General features: G+C 46.1%; 1 protein-coding gene across 1 annotated transcript in view; it reads left to right on the forward strand.

Annotated features, from left to right (window-relative positions):
• Window positions 1-15,085: 15,085 nt before the first annotated feature.
• XKR6 (X-linked Kx blood group related 6) overlaps window positions 15,086-15,354 on the forward strand; it is a 279,703-nt gene continuing 279,434 nt past the window's right edge. Inside the window, exon 1 of the mRNA XM_015406829.1 lies at window positions 15,086-15,184. Within this exon, the coding sequence (XP_015262315.1) occupies window positions 15,086-15,184 (99 nt within the window). The remainder of the gene's footprint in view (window positions 15,185-15,354) is intronic.

Raw genomic sequence — 15,354 nt, forward strand, 5'->3', positions numbered from 1 at the left:
TTATATCCCACTTTTCCTGTGACTCAAGGAAGCTTACAAATCATACTGAAAAGCATAATGGGTGTGAAAAAAATCTATTTTTCCTGGCTTCATTATAGCCTATCCTATGGGGACCATTATAGTCAATGGGCCCCACAGGCTATAATAGAGAATCAGCCTGGGGGTATCTGGACCAGGTGGTCCAATTCTATAGGCCCCAGAAGGAGGTGCCCCCATTCTCCATGGTTTCCAATGGAGGAGGAAATGCCGTAGTGTGAGCAGTTTAAAATCCCTGCACTGCCAGCTAAAATTTTGTGTGCCAGCACCCCCTAGAGCAACTTAGAGGAACTTAGAGTGTATCCCTTCCTGTGCAAATCAAACCTTCAGACAATGTGCCTTTTTGAGGTCTTCTTGAGGGCAACGCTCTGTGGAATAATACTCTGGAAAAAGAATCAGAGGAATATTTTGAGCAAGAAACTCTTTTCAATTCACTTATTATTACAGGAGAAATTTACTTCTGAGGTTATCTCCTGGAGCCTGCAGGGATAAGCACCTACAAAATAATACTCTGTGTGTAGCGACCAGCAGGGTTGGCAGGCAGAGTGAGCAGGGGTGGGCAAGCTGTGAATAAATCATCAATGTGATTGTAAGAAGTGCTTGGCTTAGGAAGGAATGGCCATTGTGGACAAGCAGAATTAATTATTTGAATACCCCTTTTTAGTAAGAAAATGAACCATCCTGCTTCCTTGAAAGATTAATACATCATTAAAATGTCATAATCATACATGTAAATAAATAAAAATACCTGATACCAAATGACTCTTTCATGTGGGCATCAGAATAGTTATGATACTTCTCCTTGGGCCAGAAACCTGAAATTCAGCATGTACACGACCCAAGACGTCCTAATTATTAGAAAGATCTGTACAAAGAACATATGTACATCTCACACAGGGAACAGCAGATTTCAAGTACATCAGCAGATGCTTCAGTTTAATCTATAACGCCTAGAACTTGGAGTACACAATCTGAGACATGTTGCTTGCTAGAAAGTTCTTACATGGCATTTGCACTTTTCTTCCTTGAAATCACCAAGATAACTTCCGTAATTACTGGACAGAAAGCTGAAATGTAACACACAGTTACTAGAAATGTTTGGGAACTGGATAGTTTGCATCCAAAGATCAATATCTGGGAGCTTAGGTTATAATAGAGGCCAGCACAGAGGAAGCCAAAGATGGGACAGAATGTCAGGCTGTAGGAATTCTCTTGCTTATCCACACACTTGAATCATCAATCTTATGCATAATTTTAAGGAGTTAGACCCTCTGGGTTGGATCCAGCCAAAGGTGCTGATATTGGCAGATCCCTGTCCTAAGAAAGTTAATTCTAGAGTTACTTGAATACCAGCCAGTTCAACATGTGATTGTTGGCAAACAAGCTGGGTTGCTTGCAAGCAGCTCAAGCCAGTTTGGTGTAGTGGTTAGGAGCATGGACTCTAATCTGGGAGAAATGGGGTTGATTCCCCACTCCTCCACATGCAGCTACTGGTGTGATCTTGGGTCAGTCATAAGTTCTTTTGGAGCTGTTCTCTCTCTCTCTTTAATTGGTGCAGGAGCTCATTAGCATAATTAATTAGCATAACTTATTTGCATATGCCACACACCCCGACATCACCGGAAGTGTGTCAGAAGGCAACACCCACCGCTCAGGCTCCACTGGACTGTTTTGGATTGCTAGCTATTGGGGGGGGGGAGCATGCAGATCTGTGCTTGCAGAGGAGGGAGAGCTTGTAACTGAATAAAGGTGCCACTGGACTATTTTGGACTGTGGGGGCTCTGCAACTTACCTGCCTGCTTCTTGCTCTGACTGAGGGCTGCTGGGAGCAGGGGATGGGGCATGTTGCATGTGCCTGCCCCCTGGGCTCTTTACTGCTGGAGCTCCGCTCCTGTGCTCTCCTGCAGGAAATGACCCCTGATTCTAACGCACGTGCTTCAGTGGAACAGTTTACACAATCTTGCTTTGTCTCTTGTGTTATAATTGCATGGTTCCCTTACGGTAGTTTTTTAAGGTAGATGGTTCCCTTATGGTAGTTTTTTTAAGATAGATAGATGATAGATAGATAGATAGATAGATAGATAGATAGATAGATAGATAGATAGATAGATAGATAGATAGATAGATAGATGATAGACAGACAGACAGACAGACAGTTCTTGAGAGAGCTCTCTCAGCCCCACCTGCCTCACAGGGTGTCTGTTGTGGGGAGGGGAAGGGAAAGGGATTGTAAGCAACTCTGAGACTCCTTCGGGTAGTGAAGGGCGGGGTATAAATCCAATATCCTCCTCATCCTCTTCTTCTTCCCTGAGTTACTTTCTGATTTAGTTCCCTCCTGGGCCATGTGGAACATGTGTGCCCTTAGCAGGCTCAACAAAGGGTCATAGAATCATTGGAAGGGACCTCCAGGGTCATCTAGTCCAACCCCCTGCACAAGGCAGGAAATTCACAAATACCTGCCCTTCCACACTTGCAGTGACAGCTGTTCCACACCCAGAAGATGACCAAAAAAACCCTCCAGGATCCCTGGCCAAACAGGCATGGAGGAAAATTGCTTCCTGACCCCAAAGTGGCAATCAGCATTTCCCTGGTTGTGTAAGAAATGGCCACAAGAACTAAGCACTGAGGCAACCCTTCCTGCCCTCCTTCTCATGATCTGCTTTGCAGGGAGGATGAGGTACAAATCAAATGTATAAAATAAAATAATAAAATAAAATAAAATAAAATAAACATTTTCACAGAATCCGCATTGCTGTCAGATGGGCATCTAGCCTCTGTTTGAAAACCTCCAAAGAAGGAGAGCCCACCACCTCTCAAGAAAGTTCCCTTCCAATATTCTCTGCAGCTCTCGGTTAGCCTTCCTCCGAGCTTTGTCGATCGCCAAAGGACTCATTGCACCTCGCCACACTCTACGAGGTACAATAGCCGACCAAATTAAACGTGTCTCCGGCCATCTCCTTCTAATCGCCTTAAAATAGTCTCGGGCCTGAAGAATTAATGCTTTCCCCTTCATCAGTACCAAATCGTTTCCACCCAAATGTATAACAAGAAAATGCGGTGGGGGACCCGCTTTTTCCTGAAACAACAACTGCAGCAACCCAAACCACTGCAAACCCCTGCGGCCACGCCACTCCACATTAGCCCATTGGCCGAGACCAAGCTGGGAGCCGATCGCCGTTCGTCTGGCGTGGCATGCAGCCCAAAAAACATAACTGTGCCCGCAGATCAAAACAGTCTTCCTTTCCTGCCGGGCAAACAAACCTGGAACAGAGAACACAGTTAACAAAAGGCGGGGGGAATATAACCATCACCCTTTCAACTCCGTGTAGCCCTTACTTCCTCACCAAAGGGCGGACGTACTTCCGGAACACTCCCGAGCGCCATCTGCCCATCCGTCTGATATCCCCAGCTGTATAACCCATGACCGCCGCCGTAGACGCAGCGCCAATGCGAAAAGAGTGCGTCCCAAAACGCACCCCAGCCAGCCCCAAACGAGCTAATGCCTTAGTTGTGATACAGATCCACACAGTCACAGGATCCAAACCAATTTTTTCCAATTTGTCAACAAGAATATTATATAGAACCTTATCAAAAGCCTTACTGAAATCAAGATAAACTATGTCTACAGCATTCCCCTGATCCAGCAAGGTAGTAACTTTCTCAAAAAAATATATATAAGGTTAGTCTGACATGTCTTGTTCTTGAGAAACCCATGCTGGCTCTTAGTAATTACAGCCACCCTTTCTAAATGCTCAAGAACTGTCTGTTTTATTATTTGTTCTAAAACTTTCCCAGGTACAGATGTCAAGCTGACAGGTCAGTAGATCCTTCCTTTTCCCCTTCTTGAAGATGGGGACATTTGCCCGTCTCCAATCTCCCGGCAACTCACCTCTTCTCCAAGAATTCTCAAAAATAATGGACAGAGGCTCAGAAATTACATATGTGAACTCTTTTAGTACCCTTGGATGCAGCTCATCTGGTCCCAAGGACTTAGTTTCATTTAAAGAAACTAGGTGTTTATGTACTACCCCTATGTTGATCCTAGGCTGCAACTTCCTTCCCTAATCATGTGTTCTGTTTTTGCCATATTGAGCACCATTTCCCTTGCAAGAGAAGACTGAGGAAAAGTAGGAGTTGAGCAGTTCTGCCCTCTCTTCATCACCAGTTACAATTTCACTTTCCTGTCCATGCAATGGGCCTACCATGTCCTTGTTCTTTTTCTTACTTTGAACATAAGAAAATAAAAGGTGTGGTTCTATCCTTGTTGACCCCTCCACGCAGTCACATAGAAGTTGAGTCTGCTCCAAGGTAACACCTTCATTGGGGTTATAGTAGGTCCTTCCTGCAGAGCCGTGGTTCAGCTTCGACCGTCTCCCACTTAAAACATGTTCTCCCAGCTGTCCTCCACAGACCCTCCAACATGTACCATACTATAGCTTTTAAGTCCCTCCCCAACAAGCTATTCTGCCCTGACAGCCTCTGTTCTCTGGCTCCCCACATCCAATGTGAATCCCTGAAATGTAACAGTGTACCATCTCCCTCAGTGGTGGCTGCAGTTGCCAGCTAGACTCCTCCCACCAACCAAATGTCTGGCTAGACCCACCCTACTGCTTAAAAAACAACCTTACCATTTGTATTTGTTTGTGTCAGTCCAACATTAATGGGTGCTAAACTGCCTGGATCTTCAGCAGTTTGCACATGCGCATTTCTGCACAGTCCCCAGGAATCATCATTTTTCATCACTGGCACTATTTCACTACCTGACATGACCAACTCTAGTCCTGGGAGAAAAGCCATTTCAACCGACTGTGCAGATGCAAAAGTGGATAGAAGGCAGAAGAAAATGAAATTCCACCGCCACAATTGCTGTGCAGCAGCAAAGCTGTTCAACATTCTGCTTCAAGCCAGATGGTTCATGTGACTAGGAGATCCAAGGCGTGGCTCATGAGGGATTACAACTGTCAAAAACATTATGTTCACCAGCCAAACATGCTTGCCACGTAGTTCTCACCATCCCTCATTGGTTCCCATGATCCTGGAACCACAGTAGACTAATAACTATGTGCAATGGGGTGGGGTTGCAGTGTGTAATGGGGAGGGAACAGAATTCCTCTTCCTGACTCTTCCATCAACAGGGTTGTGCAGATGCACTGCTGTTTTTATGCATTCTTTTGTATTGTGAATGCACATTGTATGGCTTTCATATGCTGTTTGTAGATAACTTATACATACAGTGTGTGGCATAAATATGTTGATATGTGTAGCATACAGTGCATATATTTATGCCCCCTCCTCACCAAATATCCTTCTTTCCCTTTTACTATCTACCTCATTTCCCCAGCAAAGTTTGGCAGGTCTGGTGGCCCTAGATGGGAGCCAACTCAAGGACTGTAAATAAACCGTATGCATGAATGCACCATGCAGTTTGGTATCCAGAAGAGAATTTCAGATCCCAAGAAATGTTAATATAGGGTTTTTTTTTGTCCTTTCCTGGTGGCTTCTGTTTTCTAGTCCTCCACCCACTCTTCCTCCACATGCAGTCCCCACATCTTTTCCTCCTTCTGTTCTTCCAGACATTGTTAAAAAAAAATCAAAACCTGTTACTCGGAAATAGAATACTGTTATAAACATGCTCCATAACTATGCTGAATAACCTGCCTGTTTCTCTCTCTCCTCCCCAACCTTTTCTAGGATTCCGTACAGCTTGGCACTTAATGCTGGACATTAAGGGCCTGATTAATGGCCTGTGATGACTTGTAACTAATCCAAAGCCACTGAGAAGTATGGCACCTCCTCCCTTTCACGGCAGAGGGCTGAAAAAAGCAGTTTTTGCTGTTTGGATGAGACTGGGATAGAGAAAAACAGTCTGCAATTGGGAGGTTGTGAGAAAAAGTTGGTGGATGATTTCTGACAGGCAGGAACAGTTTCTTGGAATTTGGTTGTGCACTACCTAAAGCTTGCCAAACAAAAATAAGAACATAAGAATCCTGCTGGATCAGATCAGAGGTCCCTCTAGTCCAGCATCCTGTTTCACACGGTGGCCAACCCAGAGCTCTAGAGAGCCAAAAAACGGGGGGGGGAGGGGGGGAGGAGATTGGATTTATACCCTGCCCTTCACTTGGAGTCTCAGAGCAGCTTAATAACTCCTTCCCTTCCTCTCCCCACAGCAGACATCTTATGAGGTAGGTGGGGGTGAGAGAGCTCTGAGAGAACTGCTCTTGAGAGAACAGCTCTGAGAGAACTGTAACTGACCCAAGGTCACCCAGCAACTTCATACAGAGGAGTAGAGAATCAAACTCGGTTCTCCAGATTGGAGTCCTTCGCTATTAACCACCACACCAAGGCCTTCTCCCTGATGCTGCCTCCTAGCACTGGTATTCAGAGGCTTGCTGCATCTGAATATGGAAATTTCCATTAGTTGCCACAACCAATGATGAACCTTGCCTCCTGTCTAATCCCCTTTTGAAGCCATGTTTGCTTGTGGCCATCACTCTATCTCACAATTTCACAAATAGCTCTGCACAGTAGTAATTGTGGACCGCCAGGTACTCAAGTATCTTGTTGTTTCAAAAGTCCTCAGCAGGTTAGCAAAAAGAGAGAGGACTGTGAAGACTCCATTGGAACTTGTTTTAGCAGATTCTCTGGGTAGACTATCTGAAATCTCTGGTCTTGCCTCATAGACTCCATTCAATCAGAAACATCCTGCCCAGCTAATAGTAAAGTCTTTTGCTTTGCATTGACTCCCCACTTCCAGGACTGTGACTCAGGGAACAGGAAAGTGTAGTATTTCAAGAGCAGCTGCCTCTTTCAGAACTTCACAGAATTTTTGAACTCCCCGTGAACGGTTTGTAAAAGGCCACTGTTCTTTTCAGTACTGATACTATTGCTCCTGAACACAGCACTATGCTTTGCATCGTTCCCTCACCAGCCACAGTTCAAATTATTCTTCTCTTCTGTAGGGGATGAATTGGAGCAGCAGCTCAGATGTGGAACGTGTGGAAAGGTATTCTAATCCATTTGCTTGGGAATTCCTGCTAAAGAATTGCACTCTTACACAGTCCGAGAAGATGATACTCTTTGTTCAACCCACTTTCCAGATGCTGCACACTTTGCTTTGATGTCTGCTGATTTTTGTGATTCACTTATTAGAGCTGAATGTTTAATTGCTTGATGCTGCTTTTAATAGTTTTGCTCTGCAAAGTATTTATGCTGCTGACTCTCCTGCCTGTGTTTGTGTATTTTTATCACTTTACACTGAGTATTGTAAGCTGCTCTGAGCTTAGTTTTTTTTTCCCCTGTGGACTGTAAATAATTTAAAAGAATGAACAAATATTCTACAGCAGGGAGAGTTACCTGGTACATCCTTAGGGGCTGGTTGCAACCCCTGGAGATGTCTTTCTTTTGCCCTGGTGGACCAATCAAAAACTGGCTCAAGTTATAGGATTCCACACTCTAATGTTACAGATTTTTAATGTGATGTATGTAAAGATAGAATTTCTAATTACACTGTTATGCATGAGCACATGTTCCAATGACAATGAAACTCTTGAACACATGAAGTTGCCTTACACTGAGTCAGAACTTTGGCCTATGGTCTACGTAGACTGCTCTAACTAGCAGTGGCTGTCCAGGGTCTCAGATGGAAGGTGGAAGTCTTTCACATCACCTACTACCTGATCCTTTAACTAGGGATGCTGAGGACTGAACCCACAGCCTTCTGCATGGAAAGCAGAAGGCTCTGAGCTGTGGCCCCACCACTTACTGCAAGACTGAGCCATGGTCCCACTGCTTACCACAAGACATCCCTCACTGTTATCTGGAGGTCTCCCAGCACCTCAGACCATTTCCCCTGAAAATACAGTGTTCCACAAGAATCTAGAAGTTTGACATTCTCTTTCTAAAGGATTGTAAAGGATTAGAACATCATCTAAATGGAGCGTAGTACTAGACAGTTTCAGAGAGTACCCATATTGGTCTGCAGTAGAACAGCTACTTCAGCAGAAACTTGAGACCCAGTTTGGTGTAGTGGTTAAGTGTGTGGACTCTAATCTGGGAGAACTGGGTTTGATCCCCTACTCCTCCACTTGCAGCTGCTGGATGACCATCGGCAAGCCATAGTTCTGACAAGAGCTGTCCTTGAAGGGGCAGTTCTGGAAAGAGCTCTCTCAGCCCTACCTACCTCACAGGGTGTCTGCTGTGGGGAAGGGAAGGGAAAGGAGTCTGTAAGCCGCTCTGAGACGCCCTTGGGTAGTGAAGGGCGGGGTATAAATCCAATCTCCTCCTCCTCCTCCTCCTCCTCCTCCTCCTCCTCCTCTTCTTCTTCTTCTTCTTCTCTGAGTGAAGGATGGGGTATAAATCCAATCTCTTCTTCTTCTCTTTTACCAACAACATTTTCAGGATATAAGCTTTTGAGAGTCCAAGCTCCTTCACTAGGCCTCTCTAGTTAGACCTTACCTAGAGTATTGTATTCAGTTTTGGGCACCACAATTTAAGAGGGATATAGACAAGCTGGAACATGTCCAGAGGAGGGCAACAAAGATGGTGAGGGGTCTGGAGACCAAGCCCTGTGAGGAAAGGTTGAAGGAGCTGGGTATGTTTAGCCTGGAGAAGAGACAACTGAGAGGTGATATGATAACCATCTTCAAGTACTTGAAGGGCTGTCATATGGAGGATGATATGGTTTTCTGTTTCCCCAGAAGGTTGGACCAGAACTAATGGATTGAAATTAAACCAAAAGAGTTTTCATCTAGACATTATGAAGAACTTCAGTGGAACAGGCTTCCTCAGGAGGTGGTAGGCTCTCCTTTTTTGGAGGTTTTTAAACAGAGGCTAGATGCCCATCTGACAGCAATGCTGATTCTGTGAACTTAGGCAGATCATGAGAGGGAGGGCAGGAAGGGTTGCATCAGAGCTTAGTTCTCATGAGCCTTTCTTACACGCCCAGGGAAATGCTGATCAGGAAACAATTTTTCTCCAGGCCAGTTTAGCCAGTAATTCTGGAGGGTTTTTTTATCATCATCTGGGTTACTGCAGGTGTGGGTTGGAGGCAATGTTCCCTCTAAGCTGAGTTAGTGTGAGCTAGCTCACATTTTTTTAGCCTCCGGCTCACAGATTTTGGTCTTAGCTCAGGAAGGATGGCTCCAGAGCAAACTGATTCATGCAGCAGCCAAATCACCTGCTCACAACTTTAATGCTGGTAGCTCACAAAGCAGAATTTTTGCTCACAAGACTCCACAGCTTAGAGGGAACATTGGTTGGAGGTATTTGTGAATTTCCTGCATTGTACTGGGGGTTGGACTAGATGACCCTGGAGGTCCCTTCCAGCTCTATGATTCTATGACTTTGTTAGGACTCAAGGATCTCCATTCCAATGTGTATCTGAGGAAGGGAGTTTTGACTCTCCAAAGCTTATTTGTAAGTTGTGGGCTTGGGAGTTGTGGGCATGGGTGTTACCAATATGCAGATGACACCCAGCTCTATCTGATGTTGGGCGGCCAGTCGAACTCTGGTCCAGATGACCTTCACCGGGTGTTGCAAGCTGTGGCTGGTTGGCTCAGGCTGAGTTGGCTGAAATTAAACCTAGCAAAGACAGAGGTCCTGGGCCTGAGTCGGGTCGGCTCGGGATTGGGGCTCCCTCTCCCAACTTTTGATGGGGCGCCTTTGGTGCCAACATCAGAGGTGAGGAGTTTGGGTGTGCTCCTGGACTCCTCTTTAACAATGGAGGCCCAGGTAGCAGCCACTGCCAAATCGGCCTTTTACCATCTTCGGCTGGCTCGGCAGTTGGTTCCCTTCCTTGACCGCAATGACCTGCCCACAGTGATCCATGTGATGGTCACCTCGAGGCTAGACTACTGCAGCACTCTCTACATGGGGCCACCTTTGTCACAAATCTGGAAGCTGCAGCTAGTGCAGAATGCTGCGGCCAGGCTGTTGATGGGTCTCTCTAGGCGGGACCATATCAGGCCTGTGCTGAAAGTGCTGCACTGCCTGCCAATAGCGTTCTGGGTTTGCTTCAGAGTGCTGGTTCTTACCTTTAAAGCCCTACCTGCCACATATTTTGTTAGTCTTTAAGTCTTTATCCCAAGAGAAGTGGAAGAAAGCCCCGTCCTGGTGAAACATGCTCCCACCTGAGATCAGGGTCCTGTGGGACTTATAACCATTCAGCAGGGCCTGTAAGACAGAGCTCTTCCACCAGGTTTTTGAGTAGGAGCCGCCACCACCATTGTACCATCACCGCACCACCACTACCAAATGGAGTGGGTACCATCGGGGAGCGAGATGGCCCTGGGATGAAGAATGGATAGCAGAGCTGTCTGGAACTTACTTTGTTACTTTGTTGTTCTGGGACCATCTTTACCAGAACCCCATCTTGTTATTAAGGACTTTTGTGACTAGAGCACCTGCACTTTACTGTATTGTATAAATGATTGTTTTATTCTGTTTTTAATTGTATTAATCTTGGCATACGTGCCTCATCTGTTAGCCGCCCTGAGCCCGCTTTGGGGAGGGTGGGTTATAAATCCAAAAATAAAAATAAATAAATAAATAAATACTTTTAAAATACTATAAACATCTAGTGTTCTTTCCTCATCAGGAAACTGACCTTGTGGCATCTGTCTTTGGGACATCCCTTTGCTCGGAGAAGTGGAGAGCTGCAAAAGAATATTGGCAGGAGCTGAAGGTTGTGTGTGTGTGTGCATGCTGATTCTTCTTTAAGTTGTTCCATAACCAACTGCTGTACTATCAGTCTCTAGGTGCTGCCCATCTGCCCATCTGGCCACCCTGAAGGAAGAGCAGGAGAGGTCTTTCCCTTCCCTTTTGGGATCTCAGTGCTTGTGGGCTCAGTGGTGAAGCTTTGAATACCCAACTGCAAAACAAAATCTTTGGGACTGATGATTTAGGGTTTACCACATGCCACAGGAACTGCAATAGTAGAGGAAGTCTCCTCAAATGTAAACTGGGCCTTTGGTTGCTTTGGGTGAAATCTGGGTGAGTGGAGATTTTGGGCAAGTGAAGAACCCAGCCCAAGAGGCAGAAATGCTTAGCTGGCAAGTTCTAATTGGATACTGACATATAATGTATTATCTTAAGGGGAGACGCTTTAGTTCCATGTTAGAGCTGCTGCCTTGTTGCAGAAAATCCCAGGTTTGATTCTGAGCACCTCTGGGTAAAAGGATCAAGTAGCGGGTGATGTGAAAGACCTGAGTTTGAGACCCTGGAGAGCCACTGCTAGTCAGAGTGGACAATACTGACCTTGATAGACCAAGGGTCTAACTCAGTATAAAGCAGCTTCATGTGTCCATGAGTATTGCTACATCGATAATTTCAGGAACAAGTCAAAGTTTCAAACAGCAAGAAATGTGGGTGTGGGAAACATATGGTCTATGTCCAGAAGACTTTTAGACATTTTGAAATGCATAACAATTGCACAGCTTTATCTCATTACTCAGAGACATGATCCAGAACTGCATTCCTGCTTTGCTGGGGAACTGAGATACCACTGCCATTGTCCTAGCAACTTCTTCTCCCTCACCACCAGCATGTTGCCTCATGGGTTTTGAAATGTATTTGTGCATTGGAAACCCTGCAATGGGAAAAGCTGCTGGGAAGGCCATCTGGAGTGCAGAAGCAGCATCCAGCCATCTATTCCCATTGTGCCTGTTGTATTTTATAGACATTTTATGAAAATATTTATACCCCAGTGTTCCCATAGGTCAAGTCAGCATACTCATGCAATTAAAAAAAAATAGCAAATATAATAAAACCTCACAAAGCCCCCACACTTCTGCTAAAATAAGGCTTGCAGTCCACACCCCATTAAAAGCCCTTGCAAATATAGTCCCCTAAGAGCACCGGAATAAACCTCTGCAGGGTGGGAGCTATGATGGAAAAGGCATGAACTGGCTGGGCTACCCTAAGCAGAGGAGCAACCAGAAGGCAGCAGCCTGAGGACCACAACTGGGACATGGGGGTCCATGGTAAGAGGTCATCCCCTAGATATTTGGGTGCTAGGTCATGAACTGCTGCTTCGTGGAATGTCTTTGTGTGACTGTCATAGATATCCGTCGGCTACTGTCCATGGAGAAACTAATGCAACTCCTTGTGTCCCAACCACATTCCAACGCCTGGCCATTTTATGCACATTTTAGAAGAGTATTTTAAATATTTTTCCCAAGTTGTGTAGTTCCCTTGCTGTGCGACTTAAGCATAAGAGCTTCCCTGAGGGGAACTGCCAAACATATATGCAAAAGACAGAATAGATCAAAAAAAGACCCCACACACAAACATACATATTTTGTAAGGTTTTGACTCCCGCAGACTTTTGGATGCTAATTCCTCCAGCTGCTTGGGCCCAAAATATTTGCACACTGTCCACCCATAAGAGCGTGCTCAGGTTCTGATCTCATCCAAGGTGGCTTTGATGCCGGAACCCGCACTTGGAGAGTGTCAGCTGACAGGGATTTATGGTAGAGCCTTCTCACCTCCTGCCTCTAAATTTTAGAACTCCCACACACACACACATACACAGGAACTGTATTTCATGCCATCATCACAGGCCTTCTGGTGAAATGTGAAGACCCATTCAAGAGTCACCTCATTCTATAGAATGGAAAGGTTGTGTGTGTGTGTGTGTGTGTGTGTGTATAAAATTTAACATTTTTTGACTTTTGTGTATAATTTGGGATTTTGAATTCTTATTCCTCTTTCCAGCAAAATATAACAAAGCCCAATGCCTCATTAAACACTAACAAAATTTTCTTCCTACATACGCGTTCATGAGTCAGAGATCACTCCATCAGATGCATCGGTTCTGACTCATGAAAGCTTATGCTGGAAGAAATTTCATTAGTCTTTAAGGTGACACTTGACTCTTGTTTTCTAAAACTTGTTTTCTAAAACGGACTAAGACTTGTACCCACCTGGAATTCTCCCTCTTTCCAGGACACTCCCCCCCCAACAGCTAAAATAACAAAATGAAGCACATGGATGTGGCTATATTTCACTAGGGTCACTCCCCCCCCCGCATGACTACCCCCTCCCCCCCAAAGCACTACTTGTTTTGCCTCACCTCTAGTCCTACTTCCTGTGCCTCAGAAGTGAGGGAACAGTCCGGAGGTTGGGAAGCTAGAAAAGGCTTCAGCACCATGGACAGAGCACAAGGGAGCCAAACCGTGTCAAAAGTCAATGCAAAAGATAAGCAAAGAGCTCCTATAAGAAAGCCTATCTGCATAACCGCAAATGTTTACTGATCATTGACATCTGGAGTGATAATCTATAAAGTTTCTGCAGCCCAAACACTGACCATTGCACACACAAAGACTCACAATAAGTCATAAATATACACAGGAAGACGTTTTAGTGCACAATAAACACAATTCTTTTAGTGAACTGGCACAAGTATGTGCATCGTTTGTTCTTGGGATTACTGGCAACTGCTCTGCTCTATCATTTCCCTTTCTATAAAGAATCTCTAAGATGCCCTTTTGCACCATAAACCAATTTGCCTACCATTCTCTTCAAGCAACTACTGTATAGCGTCCTGCCTATCCTTCCAATGCACCTTAACATAAAATATTTTCTTTTCTTTTTAAAAGAGCCACATTTAGTTCTGGACAGAGCTACAGCTTCAGATCCCTGATCAAACCACAGTTCCTAAGACCTCTTATACACACACGTAATTTGATACATGATATACAGAATGTCAAGAACCTTGCATAAAGTTTGAGTCCATGTTTACTTTAAAATAGCTTCACTCTTTCAACCCCATTGCCTTTTGCACTATCTATGCTCCTCTGTTTTCTCTTTCCTCCTCAGATACCCTAAAAACCCAAGGTCGTATTCCTACGCCCTAACTCTGCCTGACCTCCCTATCCTTAGAACTATTTCCCTCCCAGCATCCATCTGGCACCTTCCATTGGTGTATTTAAGCTCCTGACAAAACCTCGCCCCATTCCCACTGGCATTTTCTAATTGGCCTGGCACAGCTACCTTCCCCCTCTCGGCTTCCCTCCCTTATGTCTCTGGATTCCCTCAGCATGCAAGGCTGATGGCAGAGCCTGCAACTATCCTTCCCTGTAGGTAAAGTGGCTCATCTAGTGCTTCAGGCATACAACAATTCTGCTTAAGCATTCTGGCTTCTCCCAAAGAATTAGGGAGATGTTGGTTTGTTGTAGATGTCAAGACAGGGTTGGTGAGCACAAAACATGGGGGCCAAGAGGCAGTGCATCATCTGAAGGTGGTGTCAGTGGAAAAGGCATGGGCAGGTGTGGGAATAGCAGCTGCTAAAGTGATGCATTCCTGGGTGTGACATGACTGAGCTGCTGGGGACAGAAAGGTGGGGTGAGGAGGAGGCGAATGTGGGTGCAGAAAATGGTGTGTGTTAGGAACAAGTGAGGACACTGTGCAATTTGGTACTGCCACAAGCTGCTGGAAATTTTCTTGCACCCCACTCAGCTTGAGTCTCAGGGAGAAAGTAAAGTAAACAAATTTGGTCTGATAGTTGCAGAAGGGTTTGGAACTGAGATTGTGTGTGTGGCAGAGAGGGAGAGAGAGACACAGAGAGACACACAGAGAGAATCCTGTGTATCCTTGTTGCTACTCTTGTAGAAGGAACCAAAACTGGATGCCTAATAATGGGGTTTGTTGTTGTTTTTTAAGCTGGAGCTGTAATAAGGATCCATGTCAACTTCTGCTTCCTTGTTCTTGTTGCAAAGAGGGTGCTGGGTTTTTGTCCAGGCTGCCTAGCAGCTGATGCAGGCACAACTTTTTTGCCTGCAGAAAGTAAGGGGGGGGGGGTCTTGCAGGCCTCCTTAGAAGCTGGTGGGGGTAAGTAAGAAAGTGGGGCATGCTGAGAAAGTGCCAGGCCTGGGCATTGCAGCACGCCCCTGCAAAGGGCCTCTGGGCATCTTCCCTGCCTCGGCTGGTAGTGGCCGCAGAGCTCTGTGGGCATGGGGGGGGGAGGTCGCCCCTGAGGCCCCAGGAAGATGAAGGAGGGCACCTTGGCCGATGCCCTTCCAGGAGGCGAGGCCTGGGCGAGCGGGGACTGGTGATGGTGCCATCCATCCAGCCAGCCATCCGGGGGAAGGAGGGCGGGCGGGAGGGAGGCCCCGATGCCAAGCGTGGCGGCGTGGGCGGACGTGTCGCCGGAGTGCGGGGTGGTCTTGCGCGGCTCCTGGGCGGCTGGCTGCCGGCTCTTCCCCGGCTCTGGCACTAGGGGTCCCCCAGCCCCATCCTTCCTGTGCGGCGGCGGCGGCGGCGGCTGCTGCTGCTTGCGGGTCGGCGAGGAGGGAGGGAGGGAGGGAGGGAGGGAGGGGATGG

Source organism: Gekko japonicus, unplaced genomic scaffold, assembly GCF_001447785.1.
Source record: "Gekko japonicus isolate JY-2015 unplaced genomic scaffold, Gekko_japonicus_V1.1 scaffold7, whole genome shotgun sequence".
NCBI lineage: Eukaryota > Metazoa > Chordata > Lepidosauria > Squamata > Gekkonidae > Gekko > Gekko japonicus.